General features: G+C 53.2%; 12 protein-coding genes across 12 annotated transcripts; 7 read left to right on the top strand and 5 right to left on the bottom strand.

Annotated features, from left to right (window-relative positions):
• Positions 1 to 321: 321 nt before the first annotated feature.
• BU26DRAFT_500349 (uncharacterized protein) lies at positions 322 to 1506 on the bottom strand (the record flags this gene model as incomplete). The annotated part of the gene is made up of 4 exons (XM_033826492.1): positions 322 to 486; positions 541 to 792; positions 856 to 1257; positions 1447 to 1506. The coding sequence occupies 4 exons, from the start codon at positions 1504 to 1506 to the stop codon at positions 322 to 324; spliced, it is 879 nt and encodes a 292-aa protein (XP_033689634.1).
• A 947-nt stretch (positions 1507 to 2453) lies between these two features.
• Positions 2454 to 3989, top strand: BU26DRAFT_142527 (uncharacterized protein). Its single transcript, XM_033819839.1, has one exon. It carries the CDS (start codon positions 2743 to 2745, stop codon positions 3913 to 3915), a length of 1173 nt encoding a protein of 390 aa, XP_033689635.1. The 5' UTR covers positions 2454 to 2742; the 3' UTR covers positions 3916 to 3989.
• Position 3990: 1 nt separating this feature from the next.
• BU26DRAFT_142581 (uncharacterized protein) lies at positions 3991 to 5655 on the top strand. The gene is made up of 2 exons (XM_033819840.1): positions 3991 to 5540; positions 5598 to 5655. The coding sequence occupies exon 1, from the start codon at positions 4396 to 4398 to the stop codon at positions 5485 to 5487; it is 1092 nt and encodes a 363-aa protein (XP_033689636.1). The 5' UTR covers positions 3991 to 4395; the 3' UTR covers positions 5488 to 5540; positions 5598 to 5655.
• A 110-nt stretch (positions 5656 to 5765) lies between these two features.
• On the top strand, positions 5766 to 6791 carry BU26DRAFT_500351 (uncharacterized protein; the record flags this gene model as incomplete). Its single annotated transcript, XM_033826493.1, has 1 exon — positions 5766 to 6791. One exon carries the CDS (start codon positions 5766 to 5768, stop codon positions 6789 to 6791), a length of 1026 nt encoding a protein of 341 aa, XP_033689637.1.
• Positions 6792 to 7109: 318 nt separating this feature from the next.
• On the bottom strand, positions 7110 to 7910 carry BU26DRAFT_559305 (uncharacterized protein; the record flags this gene model as incomplete). Its single annotated transcript, XM_033832682.1, has 1 exon — positions 7110 to 7910. The coding sequence occupies one exon, from the start codon at positions 7908 to 7910 to the stop codon at positions 7110 to 7112; it is 801 nt and encodes a 266-aa protein (XP_033689638.1).
• Positions 7911 to 8111: 201 nt separating this feature from the next.
• On the bottom strand, positions 8112 to 8654 carry BU26DRAFT_559306 (uncharacterized protein; the record flags this gene model as incomplete). Its single annotated transcript, XM_033832683.1, has 1 exon — positions 8112 to 8654. The coding sequence occupies one exon, from the start codon at positions 8652 to 8654 to the stop codon at positions 8112 to 8114; it is 543 nt and encodes a 180-aa protein (XP_033689639.1).
• Positions 8655 to 9140: 486 nt separating this feature from the next.
• Positions 9141 to 10076, top strand: BU26DRAFT_559307 (uncharacterized protein; the record flags this gene model as incomplete). The annotated part of the gene is made up of 1 exon (XM_033832684.1): positions 9141 to 10076. The coding sequence occupies one exon, from the start codon at positions 9141 to 9143 to the stop codon at positions 10074 to 10076; it is 936 nt and encodes a 311-aa protein (XP_033689640.1).
• On the bottom strand, positions 9907 to 12314 carry BU26DRAFT_514512 (4-coumarate-CoA ligase). Its single transcript, XM_033827853.1, has 4 exons — positions 12234 to 12314; positions 11888 to 12021; positions 10271 to 11839; positions 9907 to 10225 (listed from the first exon to the last, which is right to left on the bottom strand). The coding sequence occupies exons 2-3, from the start codon at positions 11978 to 11980 to the stop codon at positions 10301 to 10303; spliced, it is 1632 nt and encodes a 543-aa protein (XP_033689641.1). The 5' UTR covers positions 11981 to 12021; positions 12234 to 12314; the 3' UTR covers positions 9907 to 10225; positions 10271 to 10300.
• On the bottom strand, positions 12234 to 14524 carry BU26DRAFT_514514 (phosphoesteras-like protein). The gene is made up of 3 exons (XM_033827854.1): positions 14189 to 14524; positions 13288 to 14133; positions 12234 to 13239 (listed from the first exon to the last, which is right to left on the bottom strand). The coding sequence occupies exons 1-3, from the start codon at positions 14201 to 14203 to the stop codon at positions 12448 to 12450; spliced, it is 1653 nt and encodes a 550-aa protein (XP_033689642.1). The 5' UTR covers positions 14204 to 14524; the 3' UTR covers positions 12234 to 12447.
• BU26DRAFT_514515 (S-adenosyl-L-methionine-dependent methyltransferase) lies at positions 14436 to 16015 on the top strand. Its single transcript, XM_033827855.1, has 3 exons — positions 14436 to 14571; positions 14621 to 14850; positions 14917 to 16015. Exons 1-3 carry the CDS (start codon positions 14460 to 14462, stop codon positions 15820 to 15822), a joined length of 1248 nt encoding a protein of 415 aa, XP_033689643.1. The 5' UTR covers positions 14436 to 14459; the 3' UTR covers positions 15823 to 16015.
• Positions 16016 to 16452: 437 nt separating this feature from the next.
• Positions 16453 to 17185, top strand: BU26DRAFT_500357 (uncharacterized protein; the record flags this gene model as incomplete). The annotated part of the gene is made up of 4 exons (XM_033826494.1): positions 16453 to 16475; positions 16530 to 16780; positions 16887 to 17042; positions 17094 to 17185. 4 exons carry the CDS (start codon positions 16453 to 16455, stop codon positions 17183 to 17185), a joined length of 522 nt encoding a protein of 173 aa, XP_033689644.1.
• A 725-nt stretch (positions 17186 to 17910) lies between these two features.
• BU26DRAFT_142673 (uncharacterized protein) lies at positions 17911 to 19559 on the top strand. Its single transcript, XM_033819841.1, has 2 exons — positions 17911 to 18829; positions 18893 to 19559. The coding sequence occupies exons 1-2, from the start codon at positions 18126 to 18128 to the stop codon at positions 19398 to 19400; spliced, it is 1212 nt and encodes a 403-aa protein (XP_033689645.1). The 5' UTR covers positions 17911 to 18125; the 3' UTR covers positions 19401 to 19559.
• The last annotated feature ends 1128 nt before the right edge of the window (positions 19560 to 20687 follow it).

A 20687-nucleotide genomic window follows, 5' to 3' on the forward strand; every position in this document is an offset into this window, starting at 1 on the left:
TATCGCACATATCCAATCAATTTGTGTCCAATAATGGGGCTGCCGAGCAGAATGACATTGAGTTGGATGAGCATGTGGAGGGGAGTCCGATCCTGGAGAATGAACGGGTGGACCTCCGAAGCTCGCTGGCCGTAAATGTATCGCAGGACCTCCGTGTACTGTGCGTCAAAGATCGACAGGATTCCGGAAATGTATCCGATATCAAGTAGGGCCTTGTACAACGCAGATGCTTTGTTCGCATCTAGCTTCAGTTCGAAATCTCCTCTGTTCGCGGGTGGAGTGAGGCCATGGAAGCCGTCGGCGGAGAGCGATATCCCTGGATCAATTAGTGGTAGGCATGAAGGAACGAGAGGTGACTATACCGAGGGCGAAGATGTTGATATCCGGAAGGTTTGAGCTTATGCAGGCTGTCCATTGTAGCGTTTTGGATCCGTATGCCTTGTTGAACAACTTTTGGCATCCCCCACATGGCCTGCCCTCTGAGCACTATGACGTCGCAGTGTTAGACATCGATTGTAAGTATAGGTAGCTAGCGCGCACCTTTTGCTTCTGGACATAGCACCGAAGACATGCACCCCCTTGTGCACGAATGCTCCTAGCGCTCTCAAGTTGCTCGGCAGTAAGTTTCTTCCGCTTCTTCGTTGATCCTGGTCCGACATTTGGGTTGAAGCAAGGGTTTCCTGTGATGTCCTCTTGCGACGCCTTTCTCTTCATGTTCCACGAGAGTTGAGCGTCGCGGTCATTCGGAACTGTGATGAACGCATTATTAGGACGGGGTTGAATCTGAATTGTCTGCAAGATATATTAGCACAATCCCTGATCCAAGAAGGGATACGGGGAGAGGCTGCTACTGACGATATGGTCAATTGGCCAGTGCCACAGCGGAGACAGGAGGGTCGAGGTCGTTTTCGCAATATTGGACTCTCTGCCGCCTCCGGAGCCATCGAGCATGACATGCCGAGAACACTGGGTGGGGTCTCCGCTAGGAGACCGAAGGATGTCCTCCGAGCCTGTGGAGCGTAAAGTATTCGTGGTCGTCGCGGTCGTCAATTGTGGTTCGGATGGTGAGGGGTGCGCGTCGTCGGGATCCAACGCCGCATTCTGGAGGTCGAAAAACTCAGAAATGTCGAAGTCATCGACTGCGGCTTCTAAGTCTCCAACATAAATCGCGTTCTGCGAGTTGATGTTGCCGCTTCGCGTCGACTGAGAGGCGTCGCGAAAGGCGAAGATATGGATGCTTTGGTGAGCGCCTGGTACCTGATGATCGAATTCAGCGCTTCGTCCGTCATGCAGGCTGGTTCTATAAGGGAGGAATGTAGCGAGCGAAGCGCGCAGAATTAGGCATCATGGGGCGCGGCCGTTGTACCGGTTGCCTTCTCCGCAAGTTTGCGAACCACCCGTAGACCGTTGCCTTGCGCTAGGCCAATAAACGAAAGTGGAACTTACCTCGTAGCCTCCTCGTACAAAAACGTCATCCTGGAGAAGCCGATCTCCAGACCCGTCCATTTTTGCTGAAGAATAAAAAGGAGTGCTGGAAGTGTGCTGAAATCGAGGTGGACGATAAATGTTGGTCTTGAGATGGACGTGCTCCAGCCCCCCTCGATGGTTGCCGGTTCTATAAATGGACTAGCGTGTAGGCTTGTGAGTGGTTCGTCAACCGATGACGCCCAGCTAGACACCGCCTTCATTGCTTGCCGGTCAATCGACAAAGGACCAATGATATATCATAAATGTAACGCCGGTCGACCAACATACACTGAACATGATATGGTCTTTGCCGGTTGTAAAAAGTATCGTGTGCACAGGCAACGTATTATTCGTCCGGAGCTCCTACTTAAGAATGGCCTTCAGCACACTATCGAAAATATATCCCCAAAACTCCGTTTTCAGGTATTCCCTAAGTTCGCAGAGAGCTCATTCTGTCTCCTCTATCGTCACCCACGCTTCCAGTTAAAGTCATCCTCATCACAATGCCAGCCATCCGAGCCGAGCAACCACGGCCCCAAGACGGGGGAGGCCTGTCTACCGAGAGCATCCTGGCGCTCGTTGGTATCATGACCATGTTTCTGATACCAGTCTTCTGTGTTATTCTGAAAGTGCTCATTCTTCCTCGTAGTAAGCAGTCTCTATCTATCCTAGATCTTTGGAAAGATCATTTCTGACCGTGTCAAGTTCGACTTTTAACACCCTCCGACTAGCCATCCTCGGGATCCCCCCTTCAAGAGTCATCCCCTTTGACAGGCTTCCAACATCTCTACGATGATAAACTGGCGGAGATAAAGGACTGCCGGCTGGTATAAAGAGCACTCAAATTAGACCCCTGATGGAATGGTGTGGATACATATACCTGAAAAATACCTAGATAGAAACAAGGAATGAACAAGGCTTCTGTCGTTTATCTTTAGACGCTATGGTGATAGCTATGGTGATATGGTCAATTCTCACCACCCGTAGTTGTGTAGGGCAGGAATCAGGGTTCGAATATCTCGACGAATGGCATGTAATACTTCAGTGGAAGTGTGACATTGTTCGCAACGACGTGAACCGAGATTGGCTAACGCAGCGCTCCCGATGTGAATCTAGCCAGCGCACCGCGTCAGCTATTTCGATGTCAATTTACCACGTCAGTACCCATTCAATGATCGAGGTTCGGGAAGGGCTATATAAACCTGCAGACCTCCACCTCTCCACTTAATTTTCCACGGACACTTACAATTACCGACATCAACCTTAACATCAACCATGACCACACCACCCACTCTCGAGACTTACCTAACAATACTAATTCCTTACTTCGTCGCTCCTTTATGTATACTCGCCTTCTACCTCCTTCTAAGACCTACAAATCAATCCCGGAATCGGCAATCTCGGCGGAGTAACGAATCGAGGGTGTGGGAGGAGATGCAAATGACCAGATTCCTAGAGGAACTGGACAGCATTGAAGATCCCGCGGAATATCTAAGGAGGGCGACGGCCTATGTGGCGAGCATACCGGCAGAGGACCTCCCTATGCACACTCGAATATCCCGAAATACCCGAGCTAGGGCACCTACCACACCCACAGGGCGTACGCTGACCTCGAGGCAAATTCCCGTGCCCATAAGCCCGTTTGCACGCTCCTCAGTGCACGCCGAGCCATCTCGCCCTCGTCCGCCCACGCAAGCACAAGCACAAGCTCCTCCGTCTCGCTCCGCCAGAGGAGCGGCACAACTGGACGGCGCTGACGAGCGCGATGAAGACCCACGCATAAACGCATTTGGCGTGCCTATTCCTGAGCCGCACGACATCCGACCGCTTTCCGATCAGGAGATCGCGACACTCAGTACGACCATTGGCCTGGCTTTGATCGAGCACGAGCCTAGGATTACGTCTGAGCAATTCCTATATTATGCCGGCACTATCGGTCAGCTTTTGCAGGGGCATTGGGATGGGGTTATTCCTGAAGAGTTCCGATCTAGGGCGCAGGCTAGCAGTGTGAACGGTGTGAATGGGGTTGATGTAAACGGCGGCCCAACGGTCATTGAAGAAGTCCACGGCGTCAATGGTGAGAGTTCGGCCAGGCTGTCAAACAACCCCACTATCAATGAAGCCTCCATGCCTCCTGTTATCCAGCGCTTCCTCCGTAGACGGACAACCCAGGTCGCTCCGCACAACCATCAACCGATCCTCAACGGCACCGACTCCGCCTCAGCCACAGCACTCCTCGACAATGTCGCAACTTCGAACGGTTCTTTGGGCGAGTCCAGTGACACCATGCTTGTAAACGGTACCAGCGATGAAGAGTCCGCCCTCATTGACGGTTCTGAGGCAACGTGGACGGACATGGCCGAGATGCTGATGGAAGCGAATCGAAGCCAGGTGGAACGTCGCGCAGCTCCGGGGAGTGAGGGGACAGAGAGGAGAGGAGTATCCTAGATCTATGATATGGTAGGACAAGGCTAGGGAGATCTAGGATAACGTCAGGATTGGCAAATTGCAGACATGAGCTATACCTGTATGAGAAAGTTTGGATACTACTCTCTTAACTAACTCGGAGTTTCTTTGTCGTTCCACTGACATTTCCTTCGCGAGATGACCCGTATGTTTTCTGTTAGCATATTCGGATGCGCTAAATACCTCACTGACTTGTCTATCCCCGAGACAGATGCCCTGTTATTTTCTTCGCGCAGTCTACAGCCTCGGAAGGTGTTGGTGTCTCCTCTTTCCGCTCAGCGTGGAAGGCGGAAGCCACCACCGCGTATCGTGCAGCTCGTCCCCGCGGCAACCCTACACCAACGCTTTCGCCACTTTCACCGGCGCAAAGTTTCTTCGCCGTAGCTTACCCCATTTCTACATCATCCAGCTTCATCTTTACCTCTTCAACACGTACGTCTAACTCTCTCGTCCCCATCCGCAATGTCGAAGACACCAGTTCGCATCCCAAAGCCGAGCGGATCGCTGCTCGCAGCCATACCTCCTCCGCCATGCGACCTTTGCGGGCACAAGGTGAAGCCCGACGACGCTGGCCTATTCCCGACGCGCTGCAACGACTGCGTAGAGCTCATCAAGGACTGGGTGACGGCACCAAGCTGGAAATATCTCGTTGAGATGAATCGCGAGTTCGTCATAGGAGCCAGCTCGATAACCCCATATTCCATATATCCGATCTTCAACGACGTGGCCATGAGACCCGGTATCCTCCGCCTGCACGACTACGGCTTCATCGTCACGGACGCGCAGCCAGGATACGCGAAGATCGGACAAGACCAAGGAAAATGGTTCGAGATAAAAGAGAGGGCGTTCATGCGTTGCGTTCTGCCCACTTATCATCCCTGGATCCAGAAAGGGAGGGTCGATCTCCTGCTCGGTGTGCTCGGTATTCAGGACGACCTAGAGCTGATCGTCTACGCGGAATACGCTGAATACGAAGAAGGCGGGAACGAAACCGACTATCGCTATGCCAGGCCGAAAAATGAGATAAACCTACAAACCGGATCGAAGCTTGAATTCTTCTATTCGTCGGTTGGGAGAAAGCCGAACCCTGGTCGAACAGACTTCAAGTATCGAATGCCGACGAAGAACAATCGAACTCTCTCGAAATATCGGATTGCAGACAGCGAGGAGAGTTTGAAGTGGGTATTGTGGAAGCGCTGTACAGGCCATCCCGGACTGCCGGTCGTTACGGAGAGGGATATTCCGCCGCGGTCTACGGGGAGGAGAGCGTTTGGGAGAGAGTTCGACGTCGCGGTTGGATTGAGACCCGTCATCGTTACGATTGTGAGTCGTGATTGGCCGCCTCTTGGTGTAGACCTGCCGGTCGTGGTGGAGGACTGCTGCAGAAAAGCGGGCTTGAAGCCGGTGTTTGGGACAAAGACAGGGGATAAGACAGACGAGGATCCGGATCTACCAGCATTGGTCCAGGGTCTTTCTTTGAAGGGGAAGGAAAAGGTTGATGATGTGAAGGCGGGACCGTCTGAGGAGGCGCCCGAGGATGGTGGCCCATCCTAGGTATGGATGAACGTTATTTGACCTCGACATGTGAGGTCAGCACTTGAAAAGTCATGGAAAAGTTAGCAAACTTGCAGTTTCTTTTAAAGTGCTGTATGTGATGTACTCACGTGGCGTATCATCCGCCGTCCCCGAGTATAAAAGAGTCTTTAGAATCTACGAATGGCAACATAGCTCGTTCTAAACAGACTCTGTCGACATGGAGCAAAAATACACCTTTGAAGCATCTGGGAATGAGGTTGCTGCTCCGGCCGAACAAGCAATGCTGAATCCAAGTGATGAAGAGCTCCTGGAACTCTCTCTCCGGCTACTACGATGATGAGACACGCAACGCCCATTCCCCCGTCTGGTCTTCCAGCTCCAGTGAGCCGGAGATCTGGATGTCCCAAGCTCCTTGCATGAAATGTTTACCGCGACGGTACGACGGCTATGCCGGACCTCTTCCGGAGGCGGAATGGTGCCTGGGTTGCCGAGAGGAATGCGATCGCATACTCTGGAAATGGTTTAGAGCAAGAGAATGGGGGGATCCCGTTCGTCTCAACCAGGCATTTCTCCTGGGTCTGCCTAGCGGAACAACATACAACACGAGTCGGCTTGATGAAAAGGCTGAGCCTGAAATCCGCCAGTTGGTGCGATTACACGATTATGGCCTAGTCGCGGTAAGATCACCGTCGGAGGGCTCTGGCGTGCGCGTTCGGAAAGAAGTTGGTGTGAGCCTCGACTATGCTCAAAGAGCCTTTCTGGAGTTCCTCGTTACGCCCTCTCATGGTTTGATACCGATTGAAAAGGTCAAGGGACTGCTCAACGCAATTCTTTCCCATAGGGATATTAAAGCTATTACATACTCAGTGCTTCACAGATACCCTAGACCTGATGATCTCGCAGGGAACGACCCTCGGAATGCAGTCCCAATACTAGAGCTCCATGGCTTTGGGCAAGATGTCCTGTACTGGTCCCGTTCGACGTGGAAGGAAAAGGGGGAAAAGAAGCCGACGTTGAGAGGTTGCGCTGAGGCCGAAGCGGAGGTTGCCGAGTGGAGAGCCCATACCGGGCAGGATGTCGGCAGTCTTGAGCACCTCCCCCGCGTGTTCCCTTTAAACGCTGTTGATGGTGCGGGAAAGCGCCAGTGGATTCCTGCGGTCGCCAAAACGTGGCCAATCAACGTCTCTATGTGGGCGACGGAGTGGAATGGTGGGTTGGATCTCCAGAAGATTGTTGAACAGCTGTGTCAGCACGTCGGTCTGCAAGCCCGGTTTTTGCAGAATGCGGTGCCTGGAGAGACCCTGGAGAATGAAGAGGAATAATGTAGGTACTCGCCTTGAAAATTGCGGATGGCGCTAGTTGCTACCTAGAGAATGAAATGGCTCTGAATCCACAGGTGCAGATACTGTGCTGACGCAAGGGGAGTCGTACTTTCTTAGGAGTATGCCTTCGGAGTGATTCTGTGAGAACAGTGAAGCCTGGCAAGTTTTGTGAGGAATCCCGAGAAGACAAATGCTTCGTTGCGGCTTAATATTGTGGTATGTGGTAAGGAGGAGAGAGCAGAAGCCAGCTTGAATTCTTGGCGTCGGAGATATCGGAGATTAGTCCCACCGGCGACTTAGCTCCCTCAAATGCCACGATCAGGATGTATCCTCGATCTCCTCCTGCCCTTCAATTTCAATTTGCGTGACATTTTCTCCTCCAGTGCTACCTCCGAAATCCTCGCCGGGTTTAGCTTCCCTGCGCTGTAATGCCTTGACGAAGCCGGGCCCCACGAGTAGTCCCCCGCCCTCCGCATCTGTGTCCGCATCTCCATACACTCTGAAAGTCGTTCCTACCCTGGCCAGCTTGTCCGCAGTATTTAGGAGGAGAATAAGTGTAGCTGGGCGTAAGCTTTGATGCACGAGGCTAAATGGATTATACTCGTCATCGCCCGCAAATAGGACCGTAAGAACGAGGTACAGGCTGCACTCTTTCAACGCAGTCGATTCCAGGATGCGTAGAAGTTTGTATACTTCATTTTCGTCCTGGTCCGGGTTTGCGGAGTAGTGCTCCTCGAGGAAGTTCAGTCTTAGCACTTCAATCTCCGTGAAGGCGAGATTCTGCAAGCTGGCTGGAAACAGCTCCTGCGGATCGGAAGGTTCGAACGAGGCCCGCCAATACCCAAGCAGGTCTAAGTCGATGCGGAGGGTTCGAAGTCGCTTGAGACTTTTGAACGAGTCGAACGGTTCAACGAAGGCCCTATATGCGCGGCCGCCCATACGGACGCATTCAAAGACCTCCAGTTCAGGGGAGCTGGTCTCCAGCAGGCGCAGCATCCTTCGATAATCGTAGTCCAGCCAGTCCGTGGAGGAGATGCCATAGATGGTGTCCATTTTGAGCTGCCGCAGACCCGGAAGGTCTAAAGCTTCCATGAAGTGCTCGAGCATTTCCGGATGCATAATCAAGTCCCGGAATTCGACGCAACGAAGAGACGTAATAGACGAACGAGGGAGACTGAGAGTAATCTGGTGACAGCAGCTAATACGAAAAGACTGTAGGGAAGACGGAAAAGCCGGAAAGTCTCCACAGTCTGGACCTCGGATATCTATATCTCGTAGCTTGTGGAAGGGGTGCATGTTCAGATGTCCGCCATTTTCGGACTAAGCCGGTTCCAGGACTTGGTAGGTATGCGATAGAGTTCCAGAGTGCATCCGGCATATACGGATCGTCTCAATATTGACCGTCATTGCTAGTATCAGTGCAAGGGCGCCGTCGATGGATGTAGGTTGCGCGAAGATCTTGCCGAACCATCCAATCGCAAAGCTGGGTTCTGGGCAGTACTCTGGCCTTGTAGCGTCGCGGATGGTCGTCTGGATGGAGTCTACATAATCCCACAAATCGATGGCCATGGCATCGTTTCCGCTGATCAACCTTACGCGGTCGTAGGTATCGGTCTCTCGTGCCACGATCTTGAATGCCTTTACATGCTGAGCGAGCTCCCTCCTGTCCAACAACGTCATCAGAAGACGCGTCATGCGGACATAGTCCCATTCGGCGAACTCGACGTCCCGGTATAAGACGGGCTCCGCTAGTGACCGATAATACTTGGAGACCCGCGACATAGCCTCAAGACCGAGGCTGTCATCGTGCAGGTATTCGATGATATGGGCATCGAGCTCCGTCGAGAGCGCTTGTAATGGCATGATGAGGTTGGTGTCGTGGGTGCGGCTGTTGGAGCTGACCGGCTCGATCTTTCAGCGGTGTATACGCGACGCGTTGAGCGCAAGTTGGAAAAGGTACTCTTGAAGTCGCCCTTCGGCGTTCGTTGTCGTATTGAAGCCGCAAACTGGAAGGCTGAAGTTTGGGAAAAGTGTGGTGGTTGTGCTTTGCGTTCGTTGTCGTCCTGAAGCCGCAAGCAGGAAGTTCGGAGCTTGGGAATAATGTGGTGGCTGGGAGCTTTGGGTGAAAAAGACTCTTTTCGTGCTAGATGTAGAGTGAAGTGGGTGCGTGCAGTGGCAACGTCACGATGAAGGAGTTTACCCCCACCCCGACCGGTTGCTGCTTGGATTAGCTTCTGTACCCTTCACTCACAATCATCAGAGCAGACATATTCTTGACCCTCTCGCCGTCTCTTTCTTCGACCTCTACGCTCCACCTCACTCTAATTGGAAACGGTATGCTTGGGATTCATGGCTCCTTCCTTTGCTGAGGAACTGCACGTCCGTTCTGCTTACCGCAAGGTGACACTGACACTTTGCAGACGACTTCACACACGGCCCTTCACCTTCATCATCGGGGAAGATGAGACTCTGGTATACGAGCACGGCGGGATCATCTCTGCGCTATCGGCACCGCTCGACCGCCTGATCAATGGCCCAATGGGAGAAGGTCAATCCGGCATCGTCATCTTCCCGGAGCTTGAAGTGGGGGACTTCGAGCGTATCTGCGAATTCGCTTACAGAGGCGACTACAAGCCACCAGCGCCGACGCGGTTCCTCGATACGGAAGTCGATATCGGGAATGACATGTGGCTGCTCGACGGCGCTCTACAGGCCGCATCCCCCGCGGTTAACGATTCGGGAATCCCGGCTGAGAGGCAGAGGGAGAGGGAGAGGGACAGAGAAGATGAACTATACCAAGAGGTGGTTCCACTCAGCGGAACGACGCGCAAGGAATACTTCGAGGGGATTGATTGCCCGGGAACCGGCAATACGCAGGCGGAGATCATTCAATCCTTCTCTGCACACGGAAACAGATCCTGGCGCGAGAACTTCGCTCCGGTCCTCCTCGGCCATAGTCGTCTCTACGCATTCGCCGAGCAGTACCTAATCCCGGAGCTGAAGCAGCTGGCTTTTGCAAAATTAAAACTGACACTCACTCAATATACACCCTTCGTTTCTAGCCTGGATACAGTCAATCAGCTTGCTCAATTCGCCTACGACAAGGTCTACATACAGAATAGGGCGGAGGGCAGGGTGGATCCGCTAAGGCAGCTGGTAGTAGCTTTCATCGTCATGCACCACGGGCATTTCAGGGATTCCACGGTACATCGGGAGCTCATGGAATCTGCGGGCGAGTATGCTACCGACGTGTTGGACTTGATCGGCAGATGGTTTGATTATTAGCGGATAGTTTGACAACGGAGTTGCGACCAGAGCTTCATGGAGTCTGTAATGCTCTGGCACGACATAGCGCGCTTGAGAGGTATGAGAGCGATGGGTTGGCGGGCGGACGTCGTGCAATTGGGAGCTTATTGTACAATCGACAGACCTGCCTAAATACCATTAGAAATGCTCCCAAAAGCGGTGGAACGCCTTACTAAACTCTTCCAAGCGCCTATGAAAATAGTTCACAGCTTGGCCCCAACCTCCCTCTTCGCCTGTTCCCTCAGCACCCTCTTCAATATCTTCCCACTCGCCGTCTTCGGAATCCCGTCCACAAACACCACCCCGCCGTCCAACCTCTTATACTTCGCCAGCCTCTCTTCCACCCATCGCATGACTTCTCCCTCATTCAGACCCTCTCCATCCGCCCTCCTCACCACATAAGCCCTCGGATGTTCCGAGTCACCGTCAGCGCTGGGAATGCCGATGACGGCCGCATCTAGAATTTCTGGATGGTCGAGCAGCACGCCTTCCACCTCAGCAGGAGCGACCTGGAATCCGCGCACTTTGATGAGCTCCTTTTTGCGGTCGACGATGTACCATAGGTGAGTGTCTGGATCGCAGTACATGATATCACCGGTGCGAAAATAGCCTTCGGCGTCGAAGTTTTGCTCTTGCGGAACGCCCATGTAGCCGCGGATCACTGTTGGTCCACGGACTGCTAGTTCGCCCCGCACGCCGTGAGCGGAAATATCGTTGCCCTCGTCATCGAGAAGCTTGACATCGAGGTTTGGGAGGAATCTGCCGACAGAGCCTGTGTCGTCGTCTTCGGGGTAGTGGAACAGCGATGCAAAGCAGGATGTCTCCGTCATAGCCCAGATCTGTGTGAAGGGTGAAGTCGGTGGCATGAGGGCTTGTAGACGTGCTTGCATGGCTGCGTCGAGTGGTGCAGCTCCTGCTAGCGCTGCTTTCGTATGCCTGAGCTTTCTCTTTTTCTCTTCTGTTTCCATGGGTGATAAGACGATTGCAGTGACCATAGGTGGGACGAGCGTTAGGTCGCTTATTTTGAAAGTCTCTAGGTAATCCAAAAATGCGTTGACTTCGAAGCGCCGCATGATGACCTGTACATGTCCGCTTCTCAGCGGCGAAACGTGGGTGGAAGGCGCAGTGGCGGCATGAAACATCGGGAGGGCGATAAGGCGAGAGATCTCGTAAGGACGCGGCCGATGCTCGAAGACTATCATGTGTTGTGCGATCAGATTGTAGTGGGAAACCATTGCCGGTTTCGGGAGGCCAGTTGTTCCAGAGGAGAAGAGCAACATTGCAGTCGTGTTCTGGGAGATCTCCAAGGAGTCGAAGCTAGTCCAGTCCTGGGAACCATGCTTGAGGAGGGTGCGCCATGACTGGAAACCTGATGGAATAGCCTGGCTGTTGGCTGCATCGAAGATGAGGATCTTAGAAGGAGACATGCTGGATTCTTTTGCAGCAGTGCCTATCGATTGAAGAAGTTCGGGCTCAGTGATAACAAGCTGCGCCTTAGAAGCTTGGATTGCGTGCTTGAGTTCGTGGGGCGTATAGCTTGGATTGGTGCCGGTAAAGACGCCTCCTGCGCCGATGATGCCGAGAACGAGGATGGGATAATACAAGTTGTTAAAAGAGTGGATGAGTACAGTATCTCCATGCTTTATTCCTGCGCTCCTGAAGCCTGCGACAAGTTGCCTGATCAGGGACTTTGCTTGTGCTGCGGATATCGCCTTGGAAGGATCTGTTGCATCGATATAAATCTGGAGATTCATGAGTTCATTGTGTAGCTATCTATGCGCGATACTCACTGGCTTATCCTGGTCAAAAGACGGACCATCGCAAGTCCAGGACAGTACGTCCCTAGTTGGAATATCGATTGTTTCTTTGGCGAGGAAAGGCATTCTGACCTACCGTAAGATGAACGGCGACGAAAGAAAAGAGGCTAGGAGACGAACCGGAAGATGCTGATTAGCTTCTTATACATTGAGAGTTTTGAAATAGAAGGTATAGTTGCTGACGTGCCCAACTGTGACTAACGTGCTTTAGGGCTTACTGTGATCAGCACCTATGAAGGGTAATGGATCGTCGGACTACGAAACCGGCGATACGGCCGTTGCAGGGAAGCTCGCGGCAAAGGATGATGGCAAAGCTTACTTTGACAACCAACCCCATTTTTCATCCGTGATGGTTGGAAAAGGGATACGAAATAGAATTACCAACGAAACAGGCCCCCATTTTCCGGGTATGTCCTCGATCCCATAACCAAACTTGATTGTATCCTTATTCGAACACCTGAAACGCCTTGCTGTGCGGAATACCTAGATACCCATGAACTCCTGTCCCCGTGCTATAGTGTCTTATATGGTTGTTACTGACTCTGAGGAGGAAGTACTTTCCCAGAGTCCACGATGACCTGCTCATCAAGCCTTGAGCCAGTGTCGCCGTATTCAAGTCTCTTCCAGGTTGATATGCGGGCCTGATTGGTGTCGATCTCGAAGACCCGAAGTCGGCGATGGTAGCCTTCATACCCTCCGTAGCCTCCGAAGCCGCTGCCGCCGGCATAGCACATCCACAGCTCGCCCTCACCACTCTTTGGGTCCTTAGAGAGCATACAGTAGTCATTGACGTGATCGTGCCCGCAGGAGACTGCTTTGATGCCTTGCTCCACTAAAGCGTCCTTGAAGTGCGTATTGAAACCGGGAGCGGTGACTCGCTCTTTCCAGGTGCCGACATATTCGTTCTCCTTTATACCGTATTCGGGCAGGGGAATGTGGATGAAGGCCATGTTCAGATGGGTGTGGGTATAATGGGCATGTGACTCTTTCAGCCTTTCAGCAGTATCCTTGAACCAGGTAATCTGTTTCGGCTTAATCCAGTCGTAGCCCTTGAAATGAGCCTCGTCCGGTGAGTAACTGTGGGTATCAAGAAAGTACAGCGTGATAGCTGAGTGCTTGTTGGCCCCATGAGCAAGGATCTCGACATAATAGTTGCCGACGCCCTCGATGGTATTGGGACCCGCATCGCAAAGGGAGTAGGGAAGGGATTCGTATAGCGACATTTGAGCGGAGCGCGAAAGGGTGCCTTCGTCATCGTGGTTGCCGAAAATGGCAGCATAAGGTATTTTACGCTCCGCGAGCGCGTCGACGATCTTGAAGATAGCCTGGGCTTCGGTAAGTAAAGATGTTTACATAGACACGGAGAACCTTACGGTTTGGACATCTGGGGCGGTGTCGCCATTAACCTGATCACCGGACAATACTACGAGATCCGGCTTCTCGTCGTCGAGTACCCTTTCCACAAATTCAAGGGTTCTAATGTCGGCATCACAATGACCGCCGTTGTGCTCTTTTGGTTCTGGGTCTCTGCATGTACCAAGTCCGGTGCTGAGGTGGAGGTCGGACACCTGAAGGATCTTGAATTTGCCGTCCTTCCTGATTCGTGGTACTGGCTTTTCTATCTTGTGGGGCTGTCCCCTTCGAATAGTAAGCCGCGGTTCCTTGTTGTCGCCACCGGTGTCTAAACGCAAGGCTCCGTTCTGGACCAGTTCCCAGCCGGGGCGTGGATCAGCTGCGTCTGACCCGAACAATACATCGACCGCCGTGACAGCCTTCCTCGAGTCGCTTGTGTGACGTTTCGCGGACCGCTTGATCCAGACGCCTGCTGGACGAGATTCCCACTTCTCGGACGCCTGAGACTTTTCATTCATTGCAGGATCCATTTTTCCTGTGCGCACGTCTATGATGACCTTATCTTCATCTGTGAGTTCCTCCTCTTTCTTGCGCTTGATATGCACGTATGCCTTTGAGACCCAGCCTGTGCCGAGATAGAGATCCTTCTCCACCCGGTGCCACTTGTCCTGGTCAAGTTTGCATTTCGATATGGGGTTGAGGGTTGAGCAGGTTTGGACGGTAATATCGGTGATAACCAGGCCTTCGTGGTGGAGCGGTAGGTGACTGTGGATGGACTGGGGGAGCACGCGGTAGCGGTTGTCGAGGAAGAATACGAGTAGGAAGACAATAGATGCGAGTAGACCGAGCTGGACGCCCGTCCGGACCTGCGATAATCTGTCAGACCTCGACCGCGAACCGGTGTTGAGCTAGGGGACGTACGATGCGCCGGGTCATGATCTCAGAGATGTAGCCGCCTCCGCAAGCCGAGAGGTTGTGCTGGCATTAAGCCACCGTTGGCATCATGGGAAGGGGTCAATATGTGCGCGGGAATGCGGTCGCCATGGCCTAGACAAGCTGTTCAGTGCACGAAGAGAAGGGTGAATGGCGAGGGTGCAGGTGACATGTCGCGATGGAGGTCTGGCTCTTGGCTCCGGCGGTGGAGCTGGGATCTCCGCTGCAGGGTCTCCTCCGCGATCTTCCTCTCTCTCACATGGGAGCGATGCAGAAAACGCTGCTTTTGTCGCGCGCAATCCTTCGAATATCGCGACCGCCGCCAACGAGACAATTCTCGCGTAGCTCTTTCCGCTGTCGAGCGTTTGAAGGCAAGACCGCTGCCCCGCCTCCGCGATCATGCCGCTCACAGCCACACAGAGGGCGACGTCGTTCTGCTCCGCGACCGCAAGAATGCCTCGCACGAAGGAACGCTGGTAAAGCTACAGTCCTCAACCAGCACGCACACGCACCGGGGGATAATACCACATTCGGGCATCATTGGCAAGAAGCCCAGGCAGCTCGTGCAGTCCTCTAAGGGAGCTTCGTACCGCATCCACGAGCCCACGTTAGCAGAGTATGTCCGGCTGACTCCGCGTCTGGTCACTCCTGTGCGTCTCATGCTATCAATTTACGCGGCCGACTGTGTGAAAGAGGGCAGAATTGACAGTAGCTAGATCTACCCGTCCGACACGAACCTCATAGTGTCGCTGCTTGACATCCATGTCGATACTCCTTCCAGTGTTTCTGATATCAACCCGCCCTTGGAGATCCTCGAAGCGGGCACTGGTCATGGGGCGCTGACCCTGCATCTCTCGCGCGCGATTCACGCTGCGAACCCACCCACCCCGGAGTCTCCGCCTTATACAACTAGTGAAGAGGTGGAAGACCCAGTGTACCTGGGCGAATCCGTTGCAGACCTGCAGGAATCGAGCTTGGAGTCCTGGAAGAAGGCCCGGCGCGCTATTGTACACACGTTGGATATCTCTAGCAAGCATTCGAAGCATGCGCAGAAGATTGTTCGAGGCTTTCGGCGCGGCATGTATGTCGACAACGTCGATTTCCACGTTGGAGATGTCTCTTCCTGGATTGCAGACCAGAAAGCATTGAGGCAGGCCGAGGATTCCTTTCTGTCGCATGTCTTCCTGGATCTCCCCAACGCGGACCATCATCTGGCGAATATAGCGCCAGTGCTGCACGTGGATGGCATTCTTGCAGTCTTCAATCCGAGCATTACCCAGATCGTGGAATGCGTAGAGACCATTCGCGAGTACAAGATGCCATACCTCCTCGATCAAGTTATCGAGCTTGGTGCAGGAACAATTCGCGAGTGGGATGTGCGTGCCGTAAGACCACGGGCAACACTAAAGAAGGCTGAAGAGCAGGAAGAGCTAGAGTCTTCTTCAGATGAAGAGTCATTAGACCCAGTAAAGGGGCAAGAGGCTAGAGGCGATGAGCTGGCAGAGGACCTTGCCAAGCAAGCTGACAAGTGGGCGATGGTCTGTCGGCCGAGAGTCGGTCAGCAGGTGGTTGGAGGCGGCTTCCTAGGCCTATGGCGCCGTATGGGGAACCAACGACCGTGAACGAGGCCTATACAATATATCTTTGTACGATAGAAATCGATGTGTATTATCACATATCTTTTTCTCACAACATCTGCATAGGCACCTTGATGCCTCCAGTCGTACTTGTCCTCCTGCACACTGATTATTTGTTGTTCCTTTTAGCTATCAGTAGTTGGCATCCTGAAGCACTGTGCTCCCTGGGGCTCTATAGACATTGAGAACTCACAACCAACACAAATTCCCAGCCTGTGGCACCACCAGGACGGTGATACTATAAACGGCAGACTTGAATCCTGCAAGACCTTTCTTTTGGAATCCTCGTATTAGCGCTTGACACGTGACCACGTCCTCATGCACCCGGGCGCTCACCGGCGGCATACTTCGAGCTCTCATCCACAGGTTCGCAAAAGCTGTTCAGCACTAATCGCCGGATAACAACGGTTTCTCCAGAAGAGGCAAAACATATGTGCACATCACTACTGGATTGAAGCTGTGTCACTCTCCCATTGGCCGAGCTGTAGTGCGCACGAGCCATCTCAGTTCTCTGACTGCCAGTTCGCGCTCTCACTGGCCCCTTCGCGCGTAGCTTTTATATCGCCGCCCACCAGCTCATCTCCCCACCCCACCTCTTTCTTCACTCCTCTGAAAATGAGCGGCGCGGGCGAGAACCGGTAAGCTTCCTGTACCCTCACTCCGGCCAGAATTCTAATGAAGACGAGCAGCAGCAACTGGCGACGGCAGGGACCAGCCAATCGCCAGAACCAAGAACGCACTTCTGGCACGAACACTCCCACTCGAGATGGCGGGCGGCAACAGGCCATGTCTGCGCTCTCGGGCAATGCCTGGAGCTCAGGGAAAGGCAAAGCTGCGGGCGGCGTGGACAGGGCGCAAGCACAACCTGCTCCTGGTCAGGCAGAACAGCATGTCCCTGTGCGGGAGTTCAATGCCGGCGAGGTCAAGGAATTCTTGAAAAAGAGTGCGTCTCTCAGATTCTTTCGCGGCAAAGCTTTTGATCTATAGCTTTAGAATGGCCGAACAAGCTTCAAGCGCAAACACTCGAGCTCACGCTAACTATGTCATAGGATACCTCGAGAGCATTGGAGGTATAAACCCATCGGTAAACGCGTCCGCGCCAGACGACGGAGCTAATCGCGCGTCGAAAGACCAATCTTCGGTATACCACAAGGTACAAGGCGACTCCGTTGCGAAGAGGAGCAGCGGTGCATGGGGCTCACGAGGTGCGACTCTACAGAGGATTGATACTCAGGGCATGGAATAACACGGCGCAGGCAACATGCCACACCTTATGCCCAGCGGGCAGGACTTCTTCACGCAGCTCAAGAAGCAGCTGGCCACCCTCGAGCAGGGCAAGACGTCCTAGCGACGTGAGATTTCTTCAACACTGTTTTCAGCGGCATTCTAAGGGCATTGCGGGAGTTCACAGGCTGTTGCATTCTTCTACTTCGTCACCGTTCGTCTGCTCGGCCTCGTCTTTGGTCCGGTTCAAAACAAAAGATGTAAAACACGGCGCATTATAGCACCTGGCGTTGGCGGATTTATATATCATTCACGGTATTGTAGGGATACCCATTCGGACCATATCGTTGGGCGTCATTCATGCAGGAAAGTATGGAGGGTTTATAGGGCATAGGACACAAGCAGCTCGGTTCCTTTTCATGTTCAGTTGTAAATATTCGTGACAGGCTAGGCTTATGGGTTTGTTGCTCTGCTAGTGTTGGATTGACAGCGATGTGCTGGCATGCTGTGATTGTGAGGGCCCATCCTGGTAGGGGGTGGAATTAATGTGCTGGGATGGTATAGCTTAGGGAGTGCTGTTGATGGGACTGCGGACCACCGCGTCTCCACGCCGTTGCTGCCCCTCAAAAGCATCAACAAACACGTACGCTGTAGGCACAGCAACTCGACTATTCGTTCTCGGCGGCAGCGATATGCGCTCACTTTTCTTGCATTGCTAGACGTCAGAGACAGGCCTCGCTACCATCTCAACCCCTGCTGTCACATTGGCTCCGCATCGCAGCAAGCCAAGACCGGGGGTCCAGCGTCACATTTCACGTTCACGGCACCCGCACGTCAGACGCGCCAAAACCCCTCGCCCTAGGCCTCCAAACTCGCCCAAGAGGCTGTGTCCACCGCCCACAGAACGCTCACCCCCAGTGACACGTCGCTCCGGCTACTATTCCCGTTGCAAACAGATACCCACCGCGCATTCACCGGCCCGGCCGACACGACCCTCGGTTTCCCAACCCGTCTAGAGTTTCCGCGCACGTCAGGCCTCAACGCACTCTCCACACACGGCTACAATGTCTTCGCCGCCGCAGACCCCTACGCATCGCCCCATCTCCTCCCACCGCCGCCATCCTTCGAGTCTCGACATGTCTCACAACACCCCCTCAAGGCGGTACTCACTAAATCGTCGCTCTTCCGGATATTCGCCTATGACGCCGCGCTCATCACAAGAGTTCGACCATAGCAGTCCGGCCCACCATTTAGACGGCGGAGGAGACGGAGGGCTAGGAAATCTGGCGGATGAGCTTGGCGACATCTGGGATGACGATGAGGAGGCGGGCGAGGGCGAGTTCGGGGAAGAACTAGAGCTCCCACAGGAAGACATAAATGGTATTGGTGTTGCAGTAGAACATGACGGGTCAGCCGGCCTTGACAATATGGTAGTGGTGAACGGTGTGCGGGACAGCGGAGTTGCAATGCAGTCATCTTCGCCTTCGACAGAGTCAAGATCAACACTGAGTCCCCAAACGGCGGCAAAAGCGAGGAGACATCAGCGACAGCGGTCGCTATATGATGGGTCCGACTACGGAGACGATTCGGATCTAGAAGCGAATGAAGGCATTTCCCCGGCACTCGAGGCTCGGATGGCCGCAATAGAAAGCCTAGCAAGACGGGGTATCGAAGCAAACGGCAGCACGTCTGATGACGTTGTCAAACGGGTAGCAGAGCAGCTGCGGGATCTGGGAAGTCAAATTGGGATCGAGAACGGCGCAACAAGGTACGTGCATTGGGCAGGGACACGACCTCTAAAGTCCTACGAAACTAACTATGACTGTTGCAGGCTAAAGACCGCCCATGACGCTCTTACGACGCACCTCACTCACCAGTCGCGCACGTTGACCTCCCTAGCCGCATCCTTTTCCGGTCCTCGCGCGATCATCCCAGACCACGAGACCATCGACGCCCTCCTACCTCTGATCACCAGTACCCTGGAGCTTCTCCCGCACTCCTCTCCCCAAGCAGTTATCTCACTCTCACAACTCACTCTTTCAAACCGCGAACTCCTCGAGCACCTCTCCAACGTCTCCGACTCGCTACACATGAGCCGTCAGTCGACGCTGAACGCCACGCGACGGCTGAAATCCTCAAAAGACCAGCTCGGGGAGTGGAAGCGGGATGCAGAGCTGAGGGAAAGCGGGATGCGATGGATAGAAAAAGGAGACTGGGATCGGCGGTTGAAGGAGAGGGAAGCAAAGACAGCATGTGGGGACGTGGTGAACGGCTTTGAGGAGATGTGTGGGATGTGGAGGAAGAGGCTATGTGAAGGGTTGGGCGTGGTTAGTGCGTAATCCTTTGTGCGCCTTCTCTTCTGTAAAATGACTTCGTAGCTAATGGCACGACGAAGGCGAAGACCACCCCAAGGAGCTGACAACAGAGAAGCCTAGGTGCAAGAACGGAAAGACAGCTAAGACCAGAACGAAGAATCAGAATTCAGGAGTAATGGACTTCGAGTGAAGAAACGCAGCGCAGATGGGAGGTTTTTCATCGTTAATAACATTTAGATGGCAGAGAACTCGTCATTGAGGGCGTTGGGGTGTTAACACTCATGCGTGCGATCTTGTCGGCGGTTTTGTGATTAAGCGTTATCTGACGTTTGGTGTTGGTGTTATAGCTGTCGAAAAGACGAGTTGTGTTTGTTGGAAAAGCGGAACTGAGATGGTTCGACTTCTGCGATCACATCCCCGAAAATCCAATCTCTCCACGTGCCAATACCGCCTGTTGGAAGCCTATCTGAGCAGAGGCAATAAATACACGAGCTACGTATTGTGGCTAACCTCATGGGTCTGCCCCAATAGCTGAAACGGTGCTGATAGCCGCCGTGAGCTGAGAACTACTAAGTATTGGCGCTTACGTTCCAGATAAAACTGCGCATGCACTTATTACTCCCGCCAAATTTTAGAGAATGTAACTCCACGCGGTTGGCGGCTGCCTAGCCGATACTTTTCTAGCAGGACTTTTAACACGAGCAAGGTTGCAGCCAGCATCGTCCCATATAGTAGCTCCTTATTCATCTAGTCAATTCCGCAGTCAATCAAGCGGTAGTGTTAATCGCCTAAACGCCGGTCACTCAGGTCTGGAAAGTTACGAAATCCTCCAGGCTGGCTATGATTTGCCGCTTAGCTGCTCTGATAGTTCGACAGCAATCCCTACCAAACATCTACCAACCACCAAAGCAACTACAACCTTAACCTACCCCAGCTCGATTCATCAGAACCTTTGTCCTTCTTAAGAGTATCGCCATCCTTTACCTTATCAGATCGGAGATGTGCAAGGAATACAGGACCACGTATCTTTATTCTGGGGTGGTTGCAAGACCGGAGTCTGCGTGCGACGAGAAACCTGCCAGCGGTATTCGAAACTGCCACAGGTACGAGATGATACATTCTGGATCGACTAGGAGGAAAGGTCCGCGTCCGGGACATAATCACGGCGATCAAGGCGGACTCTTAATAAGGCAAATTCGATTGCTGGTGTCGTTCGTTTAAAAGGGAATAATGGGTGCGTATAAGATACGGATAGGGTTGAACGAGTGGCTCGCTTGCTTTTATTAAGACTTATGCACTTAGCAGAGGAAG

This window comes from Trematosphaeria pertusa, assembly GCF_010094035.1.
Source record: "Trematosphaeria pertusa strain CBS 122368 unplaced genomic scaffold BU26scaffold_2, whole genome shotgun sequence".
In the NCBI taxonomy this organism is placed as follows: domain Eukaryota; kingdom Fungi; phylum Ascomycota; class Dothideomycetes; order Pleosporales; family Trematosphaeriaceae; genus Trematosphaeria; species Trematosphaeria pertusa.

Coding starts and splice junctions, on each gene's coding strand:
- BU26DRAFT_142527 (XM_033819839.1), top strand. CDS start 2,743: ATGACCACACCACCCACTCTCGAGACTTACCTAACAATACTAATTCCT.
- BU26DRAFT_142581 (XM_033819840.1), top strand. CDS start 4,396: ATGTCGAAGACACCAGTTCGCATCCCAAAGCCGAGCGGATCGCTGCTC.
- BU26DRAFT_514512 (XM_033827853.1), bottom strand. CDS start 11,980: ATGCCTTTCCTCGCCAAAGAAACAATCGATATTCCAACTAGGGACGTA. Junction 11,840..11,887: donor CTTTTGACCAGGATAAGCCA/GTGAGTATCGCG, acceptor ATGAATCTCCAG/ATTTATATCGATGCAACAGA.
- BU26DRAFT_514514 (XM_033827854.1), bottom strand. Junction 13,240..13,287: donor CCGCCCCAGATGTCCAAACC/GTAAGGTTCTCC, acceptor ACCGAAGCCCAG/GCTATCTTCAAGATCGTCGA.
- BU26DRAFT_514515 (XM_033827855.1), top strand. CDS start 14,460: ATGGGAGCGATGCAGAAAACGCTGCTTTTGTCGCGCGCAATCCTTCGA. Junction 14,572..14,620: donor CCGCTGTCGAGCGTTTGAAG/GCAAGACCGCTG, acceptor ACAGCCACACAG/AGGGCGACGTCGTTCTGCTC. Junction 14,851..14,916: donor CTCCGCGTCTGGTCACTCCT/GTGCGTCTCATG, acceptor GACAGTAGCTAG/ATCTACCCGTCCGACACGAA.
- BU26DRAFT_142673 (XM_033819841.1), top strand. CDS start 18,126: ATGTCTTCGCCGCCGCAGACCCCTACGCATCGCCCCATCTCCTCCCAC. Junction 18,830..18,892: donor ATCGAGAACGGCGCAACAAG/GTACGTGCATTG, acceptor TGACTGTTGCAG/GCTAAAGACCGCCCATGACG.